The 13,500-nt window shown below is 37.4% G+C and overlaps 1 protein-coding gene across 1 annotated transcript in view; it reads right to left on the bottom strand.

The window, feature by feature from the left end:
- The window catches only part of ARHGAP42 (Rho GTPase activating protein 42), a 428,597-nt gene that overhangs the window by 140,047 nt on the left and 275,050 nt on the right, over positions 1–13,500 (bottom strand). The window contains exon 5 of the mRNA XM_036743492.1: positions 4,853–4,954. Within this exon, the coding sequence (XP_036599387.1) occupies positions 4,853–4,954 (102 nt within the window). The remainder of the gene's footprint in view (positions 1–4,852; positions 4,955–13,500) is intronic.

Consider the following 13,500-nt stretch of genomic DNA (forward strand, 5'->3'; position numbering starts at 1 on the left):
GACTGGAATTCACTTCAAATCCCCTTAGAACTAAACATACAGTCAAGTACAACACCAGCACATATGTGCTCATACATTAAATCTGGTTTTACTTTTTTAAAAAATAAATTCATGTCACCATCCAACTAGAATGTTGACGACAATAATACATAATAATGTTCTCTAGAAGATACTTATTTTATAAACACACACATGCACACACACACTCATACACATACGCACACATATTGCTTTAAAGTTTACAAAGCATGTTGTACACATCATATCATTTGGACTTCACAACAACCCTGTGAGGTAAGTACTATGAGTCTTATTCTCACTTTACAGATAAAGAAAACGAGGTTCAAAAGGATTGCTTTTTGCCCACAGTCACATAGCTAGTATCCATTCCCAGTACCCGGGGAATGATAGGTATGCAGTAATAAAAACATATAGCAGATTAAGGTATTTTTAAAATAAGTTTTTATTTATGTCTTCTGTTTTTTACCTCATCATAGTTACCCCAATTAGCATCTCCCTGCTCCTCCCAGAGAGGAGCCCTACAATAAATCCTATACAACAAATGCCATTTTTTTTGAAGAGGAAGAAAAAATTCAGTGCAACGTAAGTGACAATGTCAGAATTTAAACTCATGTCTCTCCTGACTCAAGTTTTAAAAGTCAAAATCTTTAAAGAAATATTAAATAAAAGTTTGTTTCACAAACACACCTCAAGTCTGAAAGCTAAAGTGGCTGATGTTTGACAAAATTATCCAAGATTTATTTATGATACTTAATACACTCCTAAATGGAGCCTAAAGGCATGTTTTTTAAATGTGTCCTTCAACATCCAAGGCCCTTCTGTGGTTCTGAGCTCAGTACACAGGAAACAAGAATGGCAGCACCAGTTACACAGCACAAAGATTTGGGAATCAGGAAGAATTGCTTAAGTGCCTCCTATAGTTGACTGCACACAAATAGTGTCTCTTACTGTTCAGCATCAGAGTACTTCTCGGTTCTAGGCCAGCAACTTGTCTTTTCCTTAATTCTACTTTTGTTCTCTATTACCACTGTCGCTTCCGTTTATCTCAGGTTCTTTTCTCAGGACCACGAAAGAAGTAAGATTTCTACCTTCTCCTTCTTTCCTTCTAACCCTAAATAAGCACATGACCCCTTTTGAGGGACATAAACTTAAGGTTTCTGGACTCAAAAAGCTACCATCTAGTTAGGGATAATGATAGTACTGTGTGCAGCATCTGATCTGGAAGTCTTTCAGCTGTTTTTTGCTAAACTCCTATCTGGGCTACCCAAGAAACATCTGCCTTCTTGCTTATGTTCCCAAGGCTGCTAACTGCTACTAGAGAAAGTCATAAACTATTGAAGGAATCCATTTTATATAATCTAAATGGCAACACAGGAGTCCTTCTATTCATCTCCAATAAGCTCCTTATTATATTCCCCACAGTGATTGTTCTAAATTTTTCCTACCTTCGTTAAATTCCCAACACCTTTCAATAAATGAACTCAACTTCTAATTTACTGAGACTGAGGCTATTTGGCCTAAGCTCTTTTAACTCCCCTCAACCATATCTCAAAATTTCTCTATGTTCTTAACTAATTAAGGTTTAGTGAGCCTGAGTTCAAATCCCAGTGGTACCACTTATTATATGATACTTTCAGCTTTTATGTGATACTTTCAGCGGGTCACTTTACTGTTAGGCCTCAGGTTAATAATCTGAAAAATGAGAGGGTTCAACTAGATCACTTCTACAGTGATCCTATGACCTCAGAGGAAAGTGTGGCCCCACTCCTTGCCAGACTTAATCCTATAACACCTATGATCTCTGCCACCCCATTCTGTCTCCCCAATCAGTCCTACTCTGTCTTTCATCTTCCATGTTTCCCCCTGTCATCTTCCTCTCTTCATATATTTCCCTAACCAAATTTTTAAAAAAATCACTTTTATTCAATTAGAGAAATACAAGTATAACCCCATCTTCCTCTTCTCTACTGCAACTTTTATAGAGAAGGAGAAGGTTATATATGTCTCTTTCCTCACCAAACTCTGACAACATTCTGACTTCTGTATCCAGCACAACCTTTTTCAGGGAGGGCATTAAGCCAATTGCGGTTAAGTGACTTGCCCAGGGTCACACAACCAGCAAGTGTCTGAGGCCACATTTGAACTCAGGTCCTCTTGACTCCCGGGCCAGTATTCTATCCACTGTGCCACCTAGCTGCCCCAGCATTAAGAGGTCTACAATGCCCTGCTATTCACAGAATCAAATACCTTTGAACTCTCTACAGCATCAAACACTGTTGCTTATCTTCTTCTTGCTATCACCTCTCCTTGAGTTCTCATAGTACATCTTAGATCCCTTATAAACCTAGACATTCCCATGTTTCACCTATAATGTCTACACAGATATCTCCTAAATACAGAGTGCCAGCCTATAGTCAGTTATTTACTAGACATTTCCTTCCAGATGTCCTGCTAATATTTCATATTTAACATGTTGAAAACCATTCTAATCCCTCCTGAGCCCCGCCTCCCCAAAACCCGATCTTCCTCATGATTTTCCTTTTTAAGTGCACTGTTTGTGTTACTAATTTTTAGTTAACCATACTTGACTTCTTTATTCAGCTAGTTCTGGATAAAAACTGTTAACTTCTCCCTTGCAAAAAGGCATCTTGAATCTTACCCTTCCTCTTTATCCCCCCCATTTCTACAATCTTGTTTCATTTCCTAATCAACATATAGAAAGATTACCTCAGTAACCTCTTAAGTGATCTATCTCAAGCACTTTCCAACTCATCCATCTGGCATAGGATGGCACACCATCTGGCATGCTAAATGACTGCTGGGTCATGTTGTTACCTAGTTCCTATATTTTCAAGGTATACCCAATAGTTATATGATAAAGTCTCCCAGATTCTCTCTATTCACTTTCTTCTCAATCCCTTAAAATCTGGCTTCTGACCTCTTCATTCCACTGAAACATCTCTCTCCATACTAATGATCTCTTAGTTGCTAAATCCAATGACATTTTCCCAATCCACATTCTCCTTCACTTCTCCGCAGCCTCTGGCATAGTTGTTCACTCTCTCCTCCTTTACACTCCTTTTTCTCTAGGTTATACTTCCTTCTCTCTAGGTTTTTGGGACACCATTTGCTCCTGCTTATCAGTTCCCATGGATTTAATTACCATCTCTAGTCTGAGATTCTCCAATCGACTATTCCAGTCCCAATCTCTCTGCTGATCTCCAATCTCTCATCTCAAACTGCCTTTTAGAGATTTTGAACTGCATGGCTAATAGATCCCTTGAATTCAATATGTCCAAAACCAAACTCATCATCTTTCCCTTAAACTCTTCCCCACCCCCACCCCCACCTACTTTCCCTATTACTGTAGAGGGCAACACCACCCTCCCTGTCTCCTTGGCACCCAACTTAGAAATCATCCTGGACTCCTCACTATCTCTCACCCCCTTTTTACAAGATGTTGCCAAAGACTGTTAATTTCATCTTTGCAACATCTCTCAAATATGCCACCTACTCTCTTTGGTCACTGCCACCACTCTACAGCAGGCCTTCCAATCACCCCATACCTGGATAACTGCAATAGCCAGCTGGCGAGTCTGCCTGCCTCCGATCTCTCCTCAATGCAATCCATCCTCCACTCAGCCAATAAAGTGATTTTCCTAAAACTCAAGTCCAATTATGTGAAACACATACACACAAACACACACACTCACTCACTCAATAAACTCTAGTTCCTTCCTGTTGCCTCGAAAAGCAAATACAAAATGTTGTTTGATATTCAAAACCCCTCATAATCTTGCCCCCTCCTACTTTTCTCGTATTCTGGAAGACTGAGGACCTTAGTCTCCAACAGGTTCTTTTTGATCCAATGATACTGGACTTCTGGTTGTCTCACAAACAAAACACCCCACCTCTCAACTCTAGGCATTTTCTCTGGCTTTCCCCCATACCTGGTACATGCTCCCTCTCCTGCTCCAACTATTTAACTCCCTGACTTCAAGACCCAACTAAAATTTCAGGAACTAGCGATAATAAGACCTGTAGTTTCTACTTCCCAAGACTACAGGTAACATACATAAAGTGCATTACAAACTTTAAAAGTCTATAAAAGTTACTAATTTTCATTAGTCAACTAGAACAGTACTTTTTTTTTGAGTTTCCAAAGCAGCCTTGTAAATTGTTATGCTTCCCAGTACCTTTTTTCATGTTTTCAGGCATGGGTGGAAAAGAGAGAGAAGGAAGTATTTAACAAAGAAGTAAAGGTAAAGGCACTCAATTTCAAAAATTCATTCATTAGGGAATAGGATTCATGGTTTTCATCACCAAGAGCGCAAAGCAAAGATGATGTCCAACTATGATAATCAAGACAGAGACACGAGGGGGCAAGAGAGGACAAAAAAAAAATGGCTGGAAGATAGAAGCATACCGAAATTGGCAATAATGGTGTCTCAAGTAGCAGAAAGGGACTTAGGGCTGAGATCACATACTTCACAAGGATATACCTTGAATTATATCAAAATAATTTGATTTTTTAAATTCCGTTTTGGCCATACAGAATCACTTGTTTTGCAATGGACAGGTAAACATATATTTGGGGAGATACTGCAGAAACTACATTGATTTATCATTTAAGTTTTATCCTAACAAAAGGATATGTAAATGTTCTATTGGTGATTTTTTTTCCATTACTGTGAACATAGTGACCTCTCTGAGAATTTAGAAATAAGGAAGAGTAGATCCAATGGAGATCAGTAGTCTAGGTAGAATGAATAGAAAAGACTGGCTCAATTTGTTTCAGAGACTTTTCTTCTGACAAATAGTCAAAGCTTACCTCTTGCAAATGAGACTCCTTTTTCTTTGCTGACAAATTTAAGTGCTTGTCAAGAATAGAATAGTATTTCTCACTCTCTTTGTCAAACTTCTTCTTTCCATCCTAAGGGGGAAAAACAGAGGATGTAAACTCAGAAGAAAAAAAAAAAGAGATCCAAAATTAAAAATTAAAAAAAAGCTTCATCATCCAACATATGAGGGGAAAAAAGGCTGCTGTTAAAAAATCCTTTATTCTAATCATTTTGAATATTTAAAAGAAAAATTACTATTATTTAGTCCATGACAGGGATACAGGGTTTCCCATATGAGTTATGAGTGAAAGTAGTTTGGTAAATATTGCTTTTAAATGATTAAATGTCCATGGTCCTATCCTTTGATGTCTCACAGTAGAGACAAAGTAAATACAGATTTATGAAGACTAGGACAATGGAGGACAAGTTCTGGCAGATCTAACCATGCTGGAGAGACGCTGAACATGGCCCTGACTACAGACTTTGTTTGTTTGCTGAGGAACAACCAGGCCAAGTGTGGAGAGGCTCAGCACCAGCTGTCTAGTCACATGGTGATTTCATGCTTTGGCCATGGCAACTCATGAAACAAAGACTGCAAAATGGTCCTTGGTCCAGAGTGGCTCCCTTCCGCTTCTTCGAGGAAAAGATGGCAGACAAACTGGTTTTCAGTTGTTTTATCTAAAAATATGAATTGGCTCTTAGCATTTTAGACATGTGGCTCTTGCCAACAACTGAGTGGACATAACACACCCTACATAAGAGTAACTTAGTATTATCAATCTTAACTTCTAGTTATAAATGAAATCAGTAGACAAAAGGAAGTTCCAGCTAAATGAAAAGGTGGCTCACAGTCTCTTCTAGGAGAATGGCAACAAAAACCATCATTTCACAAGATAATTTGTCGACCCAAATTGCTACATTCATGATAAACATAAAAAGATTAACATGAAGATAATTACAATCCACATACCAACAGTTGTAGAGGATGAAGAAGTACAGAAATCTCCTTAGAACTAGGTAAGAACCTCCAAGTTAAATCACCACATGGCTTAATCTTTGGTGAATTCTATGCAAAGATGCCCCCCCCCAAAAGTCAAAAAACACTATTCAATAAGAGAGGATAGAGGATATTTGTGGACCAAACAGTTATAAGTCTCAAGGTCATGTATCATTGATCCCTTCTTAACAAAGAATAAGGAGGTAATTGACATGAAAGGCATAAAATGAGAGAGAGGAAGGAAGAAGAAGGGAAGGAGAAAGAGGAAGAAGAGGAGGAGGAAGAAACAGAGAAGGAGAAAGAAAAGGAGGAGGAGAAGAAGAAATTTCAGTGCAAATTGTGCTAGATTTGTACTCAGAAGTCCTGTTTTCAAATGATGGCTGTGTGTGACCAGAAGCCAGTCACTCTGGACTTGAGAGTCTTTATTTTGAAAATGAGGGAGGGGGTGAACTAGAATACCTCTAGCACAGGTGAGGAAACTGTGGCCTCAAGGCCGCAGGTTTCCCACCCCACAGGGTGTCTTGCAACTCTGAATCTGTGATCCTGTATGACAGGGAACAACTGATGGGCAAAGTGAGAGTGATTTCTGACTCAGTTGTTTGTGTACAAGTCATATTACTAACAGTGCAAAAGTCAAAAAGAAAAGTTAGAAGAATAAAAACAAAAATATAAGGCATCCAATGAAAATGGCTCTAATCTGGCCACTTTGTAGGGAGGCAACTGTCTCTGAAAACGTGAAATGAATATTGATTCAAAGGTTCATGACATTGTACAAAAGCTAAACTACATAAATGAACTGTCACAACAAGGAAACTAGAAATAGCCTAGAAATTACAAACAAACACATTCTCTTTTGGCCAAATGAAAAGAGACGGCACTCAAAGTCAATGATAGTTTAAAATACAAACTTATTTAGAAAAGCTTGTGGAATGGCGTTCCATATGATTATGAGTTGCAACACCTCATAAAAAAATAAAGGGTGAAATGAAAAAAGTTTTCAGAAAGCTTGGCTAGAGACTGGATTAAGTCAAATGAACCCAAGAGTATTTAAGGATGAAACTAGAATAGACAACAGATGAAAGATGGATATGATCTGTCAGTATTTCTAAAACACACCATTTTCTCCAACATTAGTAGTGGAGCTGCCATTCTAATATCCCTGCCCCCGGTGTCCTACATGAGAAAGTGGAAGTGGCATTAAAGAAAGCAAAGGAAGGAAGACTAGCTCGGTCAGACCAAATACAAACAGAGGACATCCATGCTAAAGGTGGAATGATTTTGAGGTCACAAAGAACTGGTTCACAAGATAAGACAAGTCATTTGAAAACATTTCAGATTATATTATTCTTCAAAAGGCATCATAGAAAAATCACAGATATTTCATATGCCTGTTTTTCTCTCTGTATTAAAATTTTAGGAGAAGAACATGGACATGCATCAAGGGCATTCTTAATAAAGTCTAAGTATGGAACTCAGATAACATTCTATAGCAGAGAATATTAGATTCTACTATGTTATTGTTAATTATAAAAAGTATATTTGATCTGACAGAACACAATGTTGCTGCCAAGGCTTTCCTGCATGTATATGGCAAATTCATTCAAAATTTTTGTAAAGCTATAACAAAGATAACTTTATTTGGTAGCTATTTGATTATTCACATCAAACAAAGCATAATGCAGGAAAATGGAAGTCCCTGAAGATGTCTGTCATAGTCATGGTGGATGTCCAGTCCAGAGTCTGAATGGAAGAGGAATTTTTCTTACAGATGATAGGATCCTCTAGATCCCCATTTCTTCTATGAGGGCATGATGATTCCATCAAGCCCTGAAAACGTACAGAAGCTCCTACCTGAGATGCACAATTACAAAAAAGAGTTCAATCTAATCGTAATAAACAAGTGGGTGAAAAATACCTAGTCTCTAGACAGTGCTATTCAATTCGATAGAAAGCATACAGAGTTGTTCCATCAGTACATATATCTTGGACAAAAATAGGGAAAAGACAAAGAAGTGGTCTGAGAACTCAATAGGAGATAGATTGTTTAAAAAAAAAAAGTGGGTAGAAGACTATAAGAAGAAATGCATTTAGAGAACTGCAATGTGTTAATGACTCCAAGCTTCATCCAGGAATAAAGATGAACTTTTTATATGTGAACATGGGGTTATATGGATGAAGAATTCAAGTTGTGGGGTCTCCCAAAGGCAAACAGAAAGGTATCCGGTAGGCAAGGGTAAACTGTAGTATGTTACCTATGAAGAGGTGTGCTGGAGAAAGAGCACTAAGAATGTCATCAGACACCCATGGGACCTTCCACCCAACTCTGAAAAGGAATAAGGGGAAGTATCTCCTCACATCTCTAACTAACATTTGTGATTGGCATGGTGTTTCTTCTTTCCATTTACCTTATTATTGCAGACACTAGCTTATATTGTCTTTCTGGCTCTAAGCAAGTCACCTACACCCTAAGTGAGACAGGCAACTTTCAGAGACCATAAATTGAAAAAGAGTTACTTGTCTGCATTGGTATACAGAGTTTCCTCACCAAAGCTCCCCTACATCAACGAAATGGCCATTTTCTAGCTATCTCCATGTCGCTCCAACTGCTCTCTAGCCTCTATCTCTAACTTGGACTCAAGTTGCCACCTCCGTGACCCTGAGCTCTGATTGGTGAACATTCAACCTATCTTGTCCAGTCTCAGGACCAACATTCCTTTTTAAAATTTTCTCCACGTAATGATGCCCCAGTACAAATACCCTCCTCATCACCATATCTAATTTTCTAGCTTTAGCTCTGAAAATAGTAATAAAGTCAATATTACTCTTCCTGAAAAGTACATGTCAATCACTGGTCCTACAACATGAACTGGAATAGCAAGGAAAAGTTTCTTCAGAGAGATGGGACTGAGAGAACTATGGGATTTTAAGATCATCTAGAGGAAAGTGATCAAATAGGGGAAAAAACTTCCATATAAAAATCCTCCAACACAAGTCTGATATTCAAGAAAAAAAGGTAGCTAACAAATATACAAATATACATGTATAAAAGTGTATATGTATACAAATATATATATGTATATGTATATATATGTATATGTGTATGGACATATATACATATGTATGTATGACAAAGCCATTCCCCAATAAAATGGATATGAACAATTATCTAAAAAATGCAAACTTTTAATAATCATATAAAAGATTCCTCCAGTAAGAGTCTAGTAAGAGTAAGAGAAATGCAATTCAAAACAACTCTGAGGTTTCACTTCAAATTGTACAAAAGGGAGGGAAAAAAGACAAATGACAGCAATAAATAATGTTAGAGGAGCTGTGGAAGGATAAACACATTACTGTGTTGTTGATGGAGCTGTGAACCAATATTACCATCTTGGAAAGCAATCTGGTATTAGGTAAATAAAGTAACTAAAATGTTCATATCCTTGTCTCAGAAACTCCATTACGGAGGTCAAAGAAGGCTGTTGATAAGAAAGAAGTCCCTATATGCACCAAAATATTTGTAGCAACACTCTTTTGTAATAGCAAAGACTGGGTGAGTAATGTTAGAAAAGTAGGAATATTCAGAATGTGTCTGTAAATGGGGGAGGATATGGAAAACAACGTAATGAATAGAACATTTCCTTTAAGAACTGGAAGGTAAGATGGAGTTACGTTATGAGCCTTAAGTCCAATAAGGACATAGGAACATGGAATTGATTTGATAGGCAATGGAGAAACATTGTATCTTGGTGAAAAAAATGGTTTAAGAAGATGAATGTGACAATGACATACAAGACACATTAGAAGGAAAAGAGGCCTAAAACAAAAAGAAAAAAGAAAAACCAACCTAACTGGCAGAAACTTTTCTAATAGCATAGGCATCATTGTTGAGGATCTGGTCTAGAATGTTAGTGGAAATGGAAAGGACTGATTTTTTTTCTTTTTATTTTGAAATGAGATTTTCTTCCAATATTTCTATTCCTTCATTCTTTTCTCCCAAACTATAAAGAAAAAAAGGCCATAGACAATAGCAAATTATGAATAACTGACCTGTATTTACATTTCACAAATCTTACAGTTTAACTTCCACTTATTAGTAAAGCAGCAAATAAATCGTTCCCCCCCCCCCAAGATGGGGGGAGATGGCTAGAATGTCCCTTCCAGGAATGGTAATGTACACATGAACTATTCAAAATTTGCTACTATATATGGCTTATTTTCTTTTCTTTCCAGAATCATAGTGAGAAGATCTGGGTTCCATTTTAGGTCACAACATTTCTTAGCATGTATGACTTTAGGAAAGTCATAGCTTCCTCATCTATAAAAGAGGGACCAATAACACTTGTATAATCTGCCTCACAGGGTTGCTGTGAAAATAAAATGAGACAATTTTTGAAAAAGTGCTTTGTGAATCACTCCTGGCAACATTAGCTGTCCAACACAACAGAATTCCTGGAATAGGTAATAATTTTCTATCAGTGGGCTTAAAAAAAACAACAACAAAGCCCATCGGTATGTAGGTGTTTCTAGTTAAGCAGCTGCCTTTATAAAGTGTGATACATAGATGAACTTTTCTTTCATCTTTCAATTGGGGACTCAAACTTCCTTTCTCACTGTTAAGGAAAAGCAGAGGAAGTAAGTCCCAGAAGAAAAGGGAACACACAGCTGGTATGAGTACACTGATATCTTTGTTTTCAGTCAGTGTTTGATGGCAGTTTGGGAGATGTGGCTTCAGTGCCAGCCCATCAGGAATTCTGGCATAACAAGAATTGTTCTCAGAAGTTCTTCCGGGAGGACTGTTAAAATGCTGGTTTCCCACACCACTAGGTCAGAAAAGACCTATCCAGCTACAGATCCCTATGATTGGGAGACCAAAAAATAAAAATATGTTTGTGAAGCCTGCCTGGCATAAAACCCTCAAAGCGATTCAGGTATAAAGGATACAGTCAAACTGATGGTCAATCATAAGTCAATCAAGTCCTTCATAAAAGGGCAAGGAGTAGTCCATCATTGTTGCCAAAGGACCATGACAATGATGCATGCCCATAAACAACATATCCCTCTTTATAAACTCTTTCCATCTGGGTAAGCTTTTATACCCTAAACCCCCCCTTACCCCTGTTTCTAGTTGCATCACCTTTCCCCACACCACCAAAAGGAATAGACTCAATGATTCTCTCCTTTGCTATAATACTTGAAGGAAGGAAAAGAGGATAACAAAAGAAATTATTCACATGGAATTTATCATATTCAAGTAAAAGCCCATGCATACCAAAAAAATTAAAAATATAAAAGGATATAATGTGTTACTCCATGCCCAAAAAGGTCTTCAGTTTAATTTTTCACTTATTTTTACATACATCTGAGGCCAAGCCACCAAAACACCAGGAATAAGAAATTTACTTCAAACTGGACCACTTACAGAGTTAGATATTTGAGTAATTTATCCACAGCCACACAGAACTCTCAAATGAAATAAAATTATTAACAAAACTAATCAAGCATTAAGGAAAAGGCCTTCAAAAGTAATTTCCTCCAACAATAAAGTATTCTGTTTAAAGGAAGGATAATATGTAGGAGGCAAAAAGCAGCTACCCAGAGTTTTAACCTCAGAATAACAGTGTGTGTATTGTAGGGCAGCTAGGTGGCACAGTTGACAGAATGCCAGGCCTGTAGTCAGGAAGACTCATCTTCCTGAGTCCAAATCTGACCTCAGATAGCTGGGTCACCCTGGGCCAATCATTTAACCCTGTTTGCCTCAGTTTCTTCATCTTTAAAATGAGCTGGAAGGAAATAGCAAACCATTCTAGCATCTTTGCCAAGAAAACCCCAAAATGGGGTCACCAAGAATCAGAACAGGACTGAAAAAAAAATCGACTGAACAATGAAACAAGAGTACCCTAGGGGAAATCACTTAATTCCTCATCTACAAAGTAAAGGGGTTAGGTGACATGTTTGCTAAGTATCAGCTTTAAAATTTGGTAATTTAAAAATAACATACTTGCAATTTTCTTAGCAGAATGATTTCATACCAAATTAATAAAGGAACTCAAATGAGGTCTCAAAGCTATTTGAGTGCTTTATTATGTCTATTCAATGACAGTTGAGGCAAAGAGAACCTTATGCATTAATGCTGCTGAGGACAACCAGAGCCACACAAAATAGCAAAATGCTGATAATTCAACAGTTAAATAGTAACTAGCTTATGGTATATTTGCAACTATTGCTTTTCCAATATAGTTTCACACACACTAATAACAAAAATGAGCATAAGCACAGTGTCCATCTTATAACACAAGTTTTTCATATTTTCTCCACTACTTAAGGGTAGACAAAATGCATTTCATTACATACAGAGCATTAAAGTGATCTTCCTAAAGCATAGGTATGACCACGTCATTTTTCTACTCAAACTCCTGTGGTTCCCTATCACCTACAGGATCATATATAAAATCCTCCGATTGGTGTTCAAAGCCCGTCATAAACTGGCTCCTCCCTACATTTCTAGACTTTTTACACACCATCGTGTACTCTTCCATACTGTCACCCTTGCTGTTCTTTAAGTAAGACACTTCATTTTTCAATTCTCTCATGCATGGAATTCTTACCCACCTTACCTGTACCCACTGGCTTCCTTGCCTTCGTTTCTGTCCCAGAAAAAAAAAAAAAAACCCAACTTCCTTAAGTCTGTCCCAATCCTTCTAGTTCTAGTGCCTTTCCTCTCTTCATTATTTCTAATTTATCCTGTTTATATCTTGACAGTAGATAGTTGTTTGCATTTTATCTCCTCCATTAGGTTATGAACTCCCTTCCTCTGTATCTCCAGTGCTCAGCTCAGTGCTTGGCTCATAGGAAAATGTTTAGCTCTCCATCTGTTGTTGGTCAATCGTTTTCAGTCCTGTTCAACTTTTCGTGACCCCAAATTTGGGGTTTTCTTGTCAAAGATACTGGAGGGATTTGCCATTTCCTTCTCCAGTTCATTGAGAACTGAGGTAACAAAGGGTTAAGTGCCTTGCGCAGGATCACACAGGCCAGATTTGAACTCAGTTAGATAAGTCTTCCTGATTCCAAGCTCAGTTCTTTTATTTCTGTTCCACCTAGCTCTGAATGCAAGTATTCAATTTTAAATAAAGAGGAAGAATTACCTCATAGAGGAACGTTGTGACTAAGCATTCTGAACCTTTGAATTTTTCCTGTGTACATGATGCACAAAGGAAGGTGAAATCAATATTTTCACAAATAACACAAAATCTATGCTTCTGGTTGAACACTGGAGGGCTCCAAAGGTAAGGAAGAGAAAGAATCTAGTTCTGTAATATTTTTAATAAAATCAGAAGTCTAGAACTAGAAGTGGTTTTTAAAAGGCCATCTATTACATTTTTCTGCCTCTATGAAAGGTACAATTTTATTTTTTAATAATTATTTTAATCACCATTTTCTACTATTCAATGTGAAATTTTAAAAGTACATAAATATCATATGCAATTTTTTCACCAAAAATCAGGAAACATATTTAGAATTTCCATCTCCTACTTCCAAAGAAAAGCTCAGTTTAATTTCTACCATACAGGATATTGCGAATTTTCCCATGCAACTATTTATAATAGTAATGTGAGAATAGTCTTTATATGAAAAATAACACTA

Source organism: Trichosurus vulpecula, chromosome 2 (genome assembly GCF_011100635.1).
Source record: "Trichosurus vulpecula isolate mTriVul1 chromosome 2, mTriVul1.pri, whole genome shotgun sequence".
NCBI lineage: Eukaryota > Metazoa > Chordata > Mammalia > Diprotodontia > Phalangeridae > Trichosurus > Trichosurus vulpecula.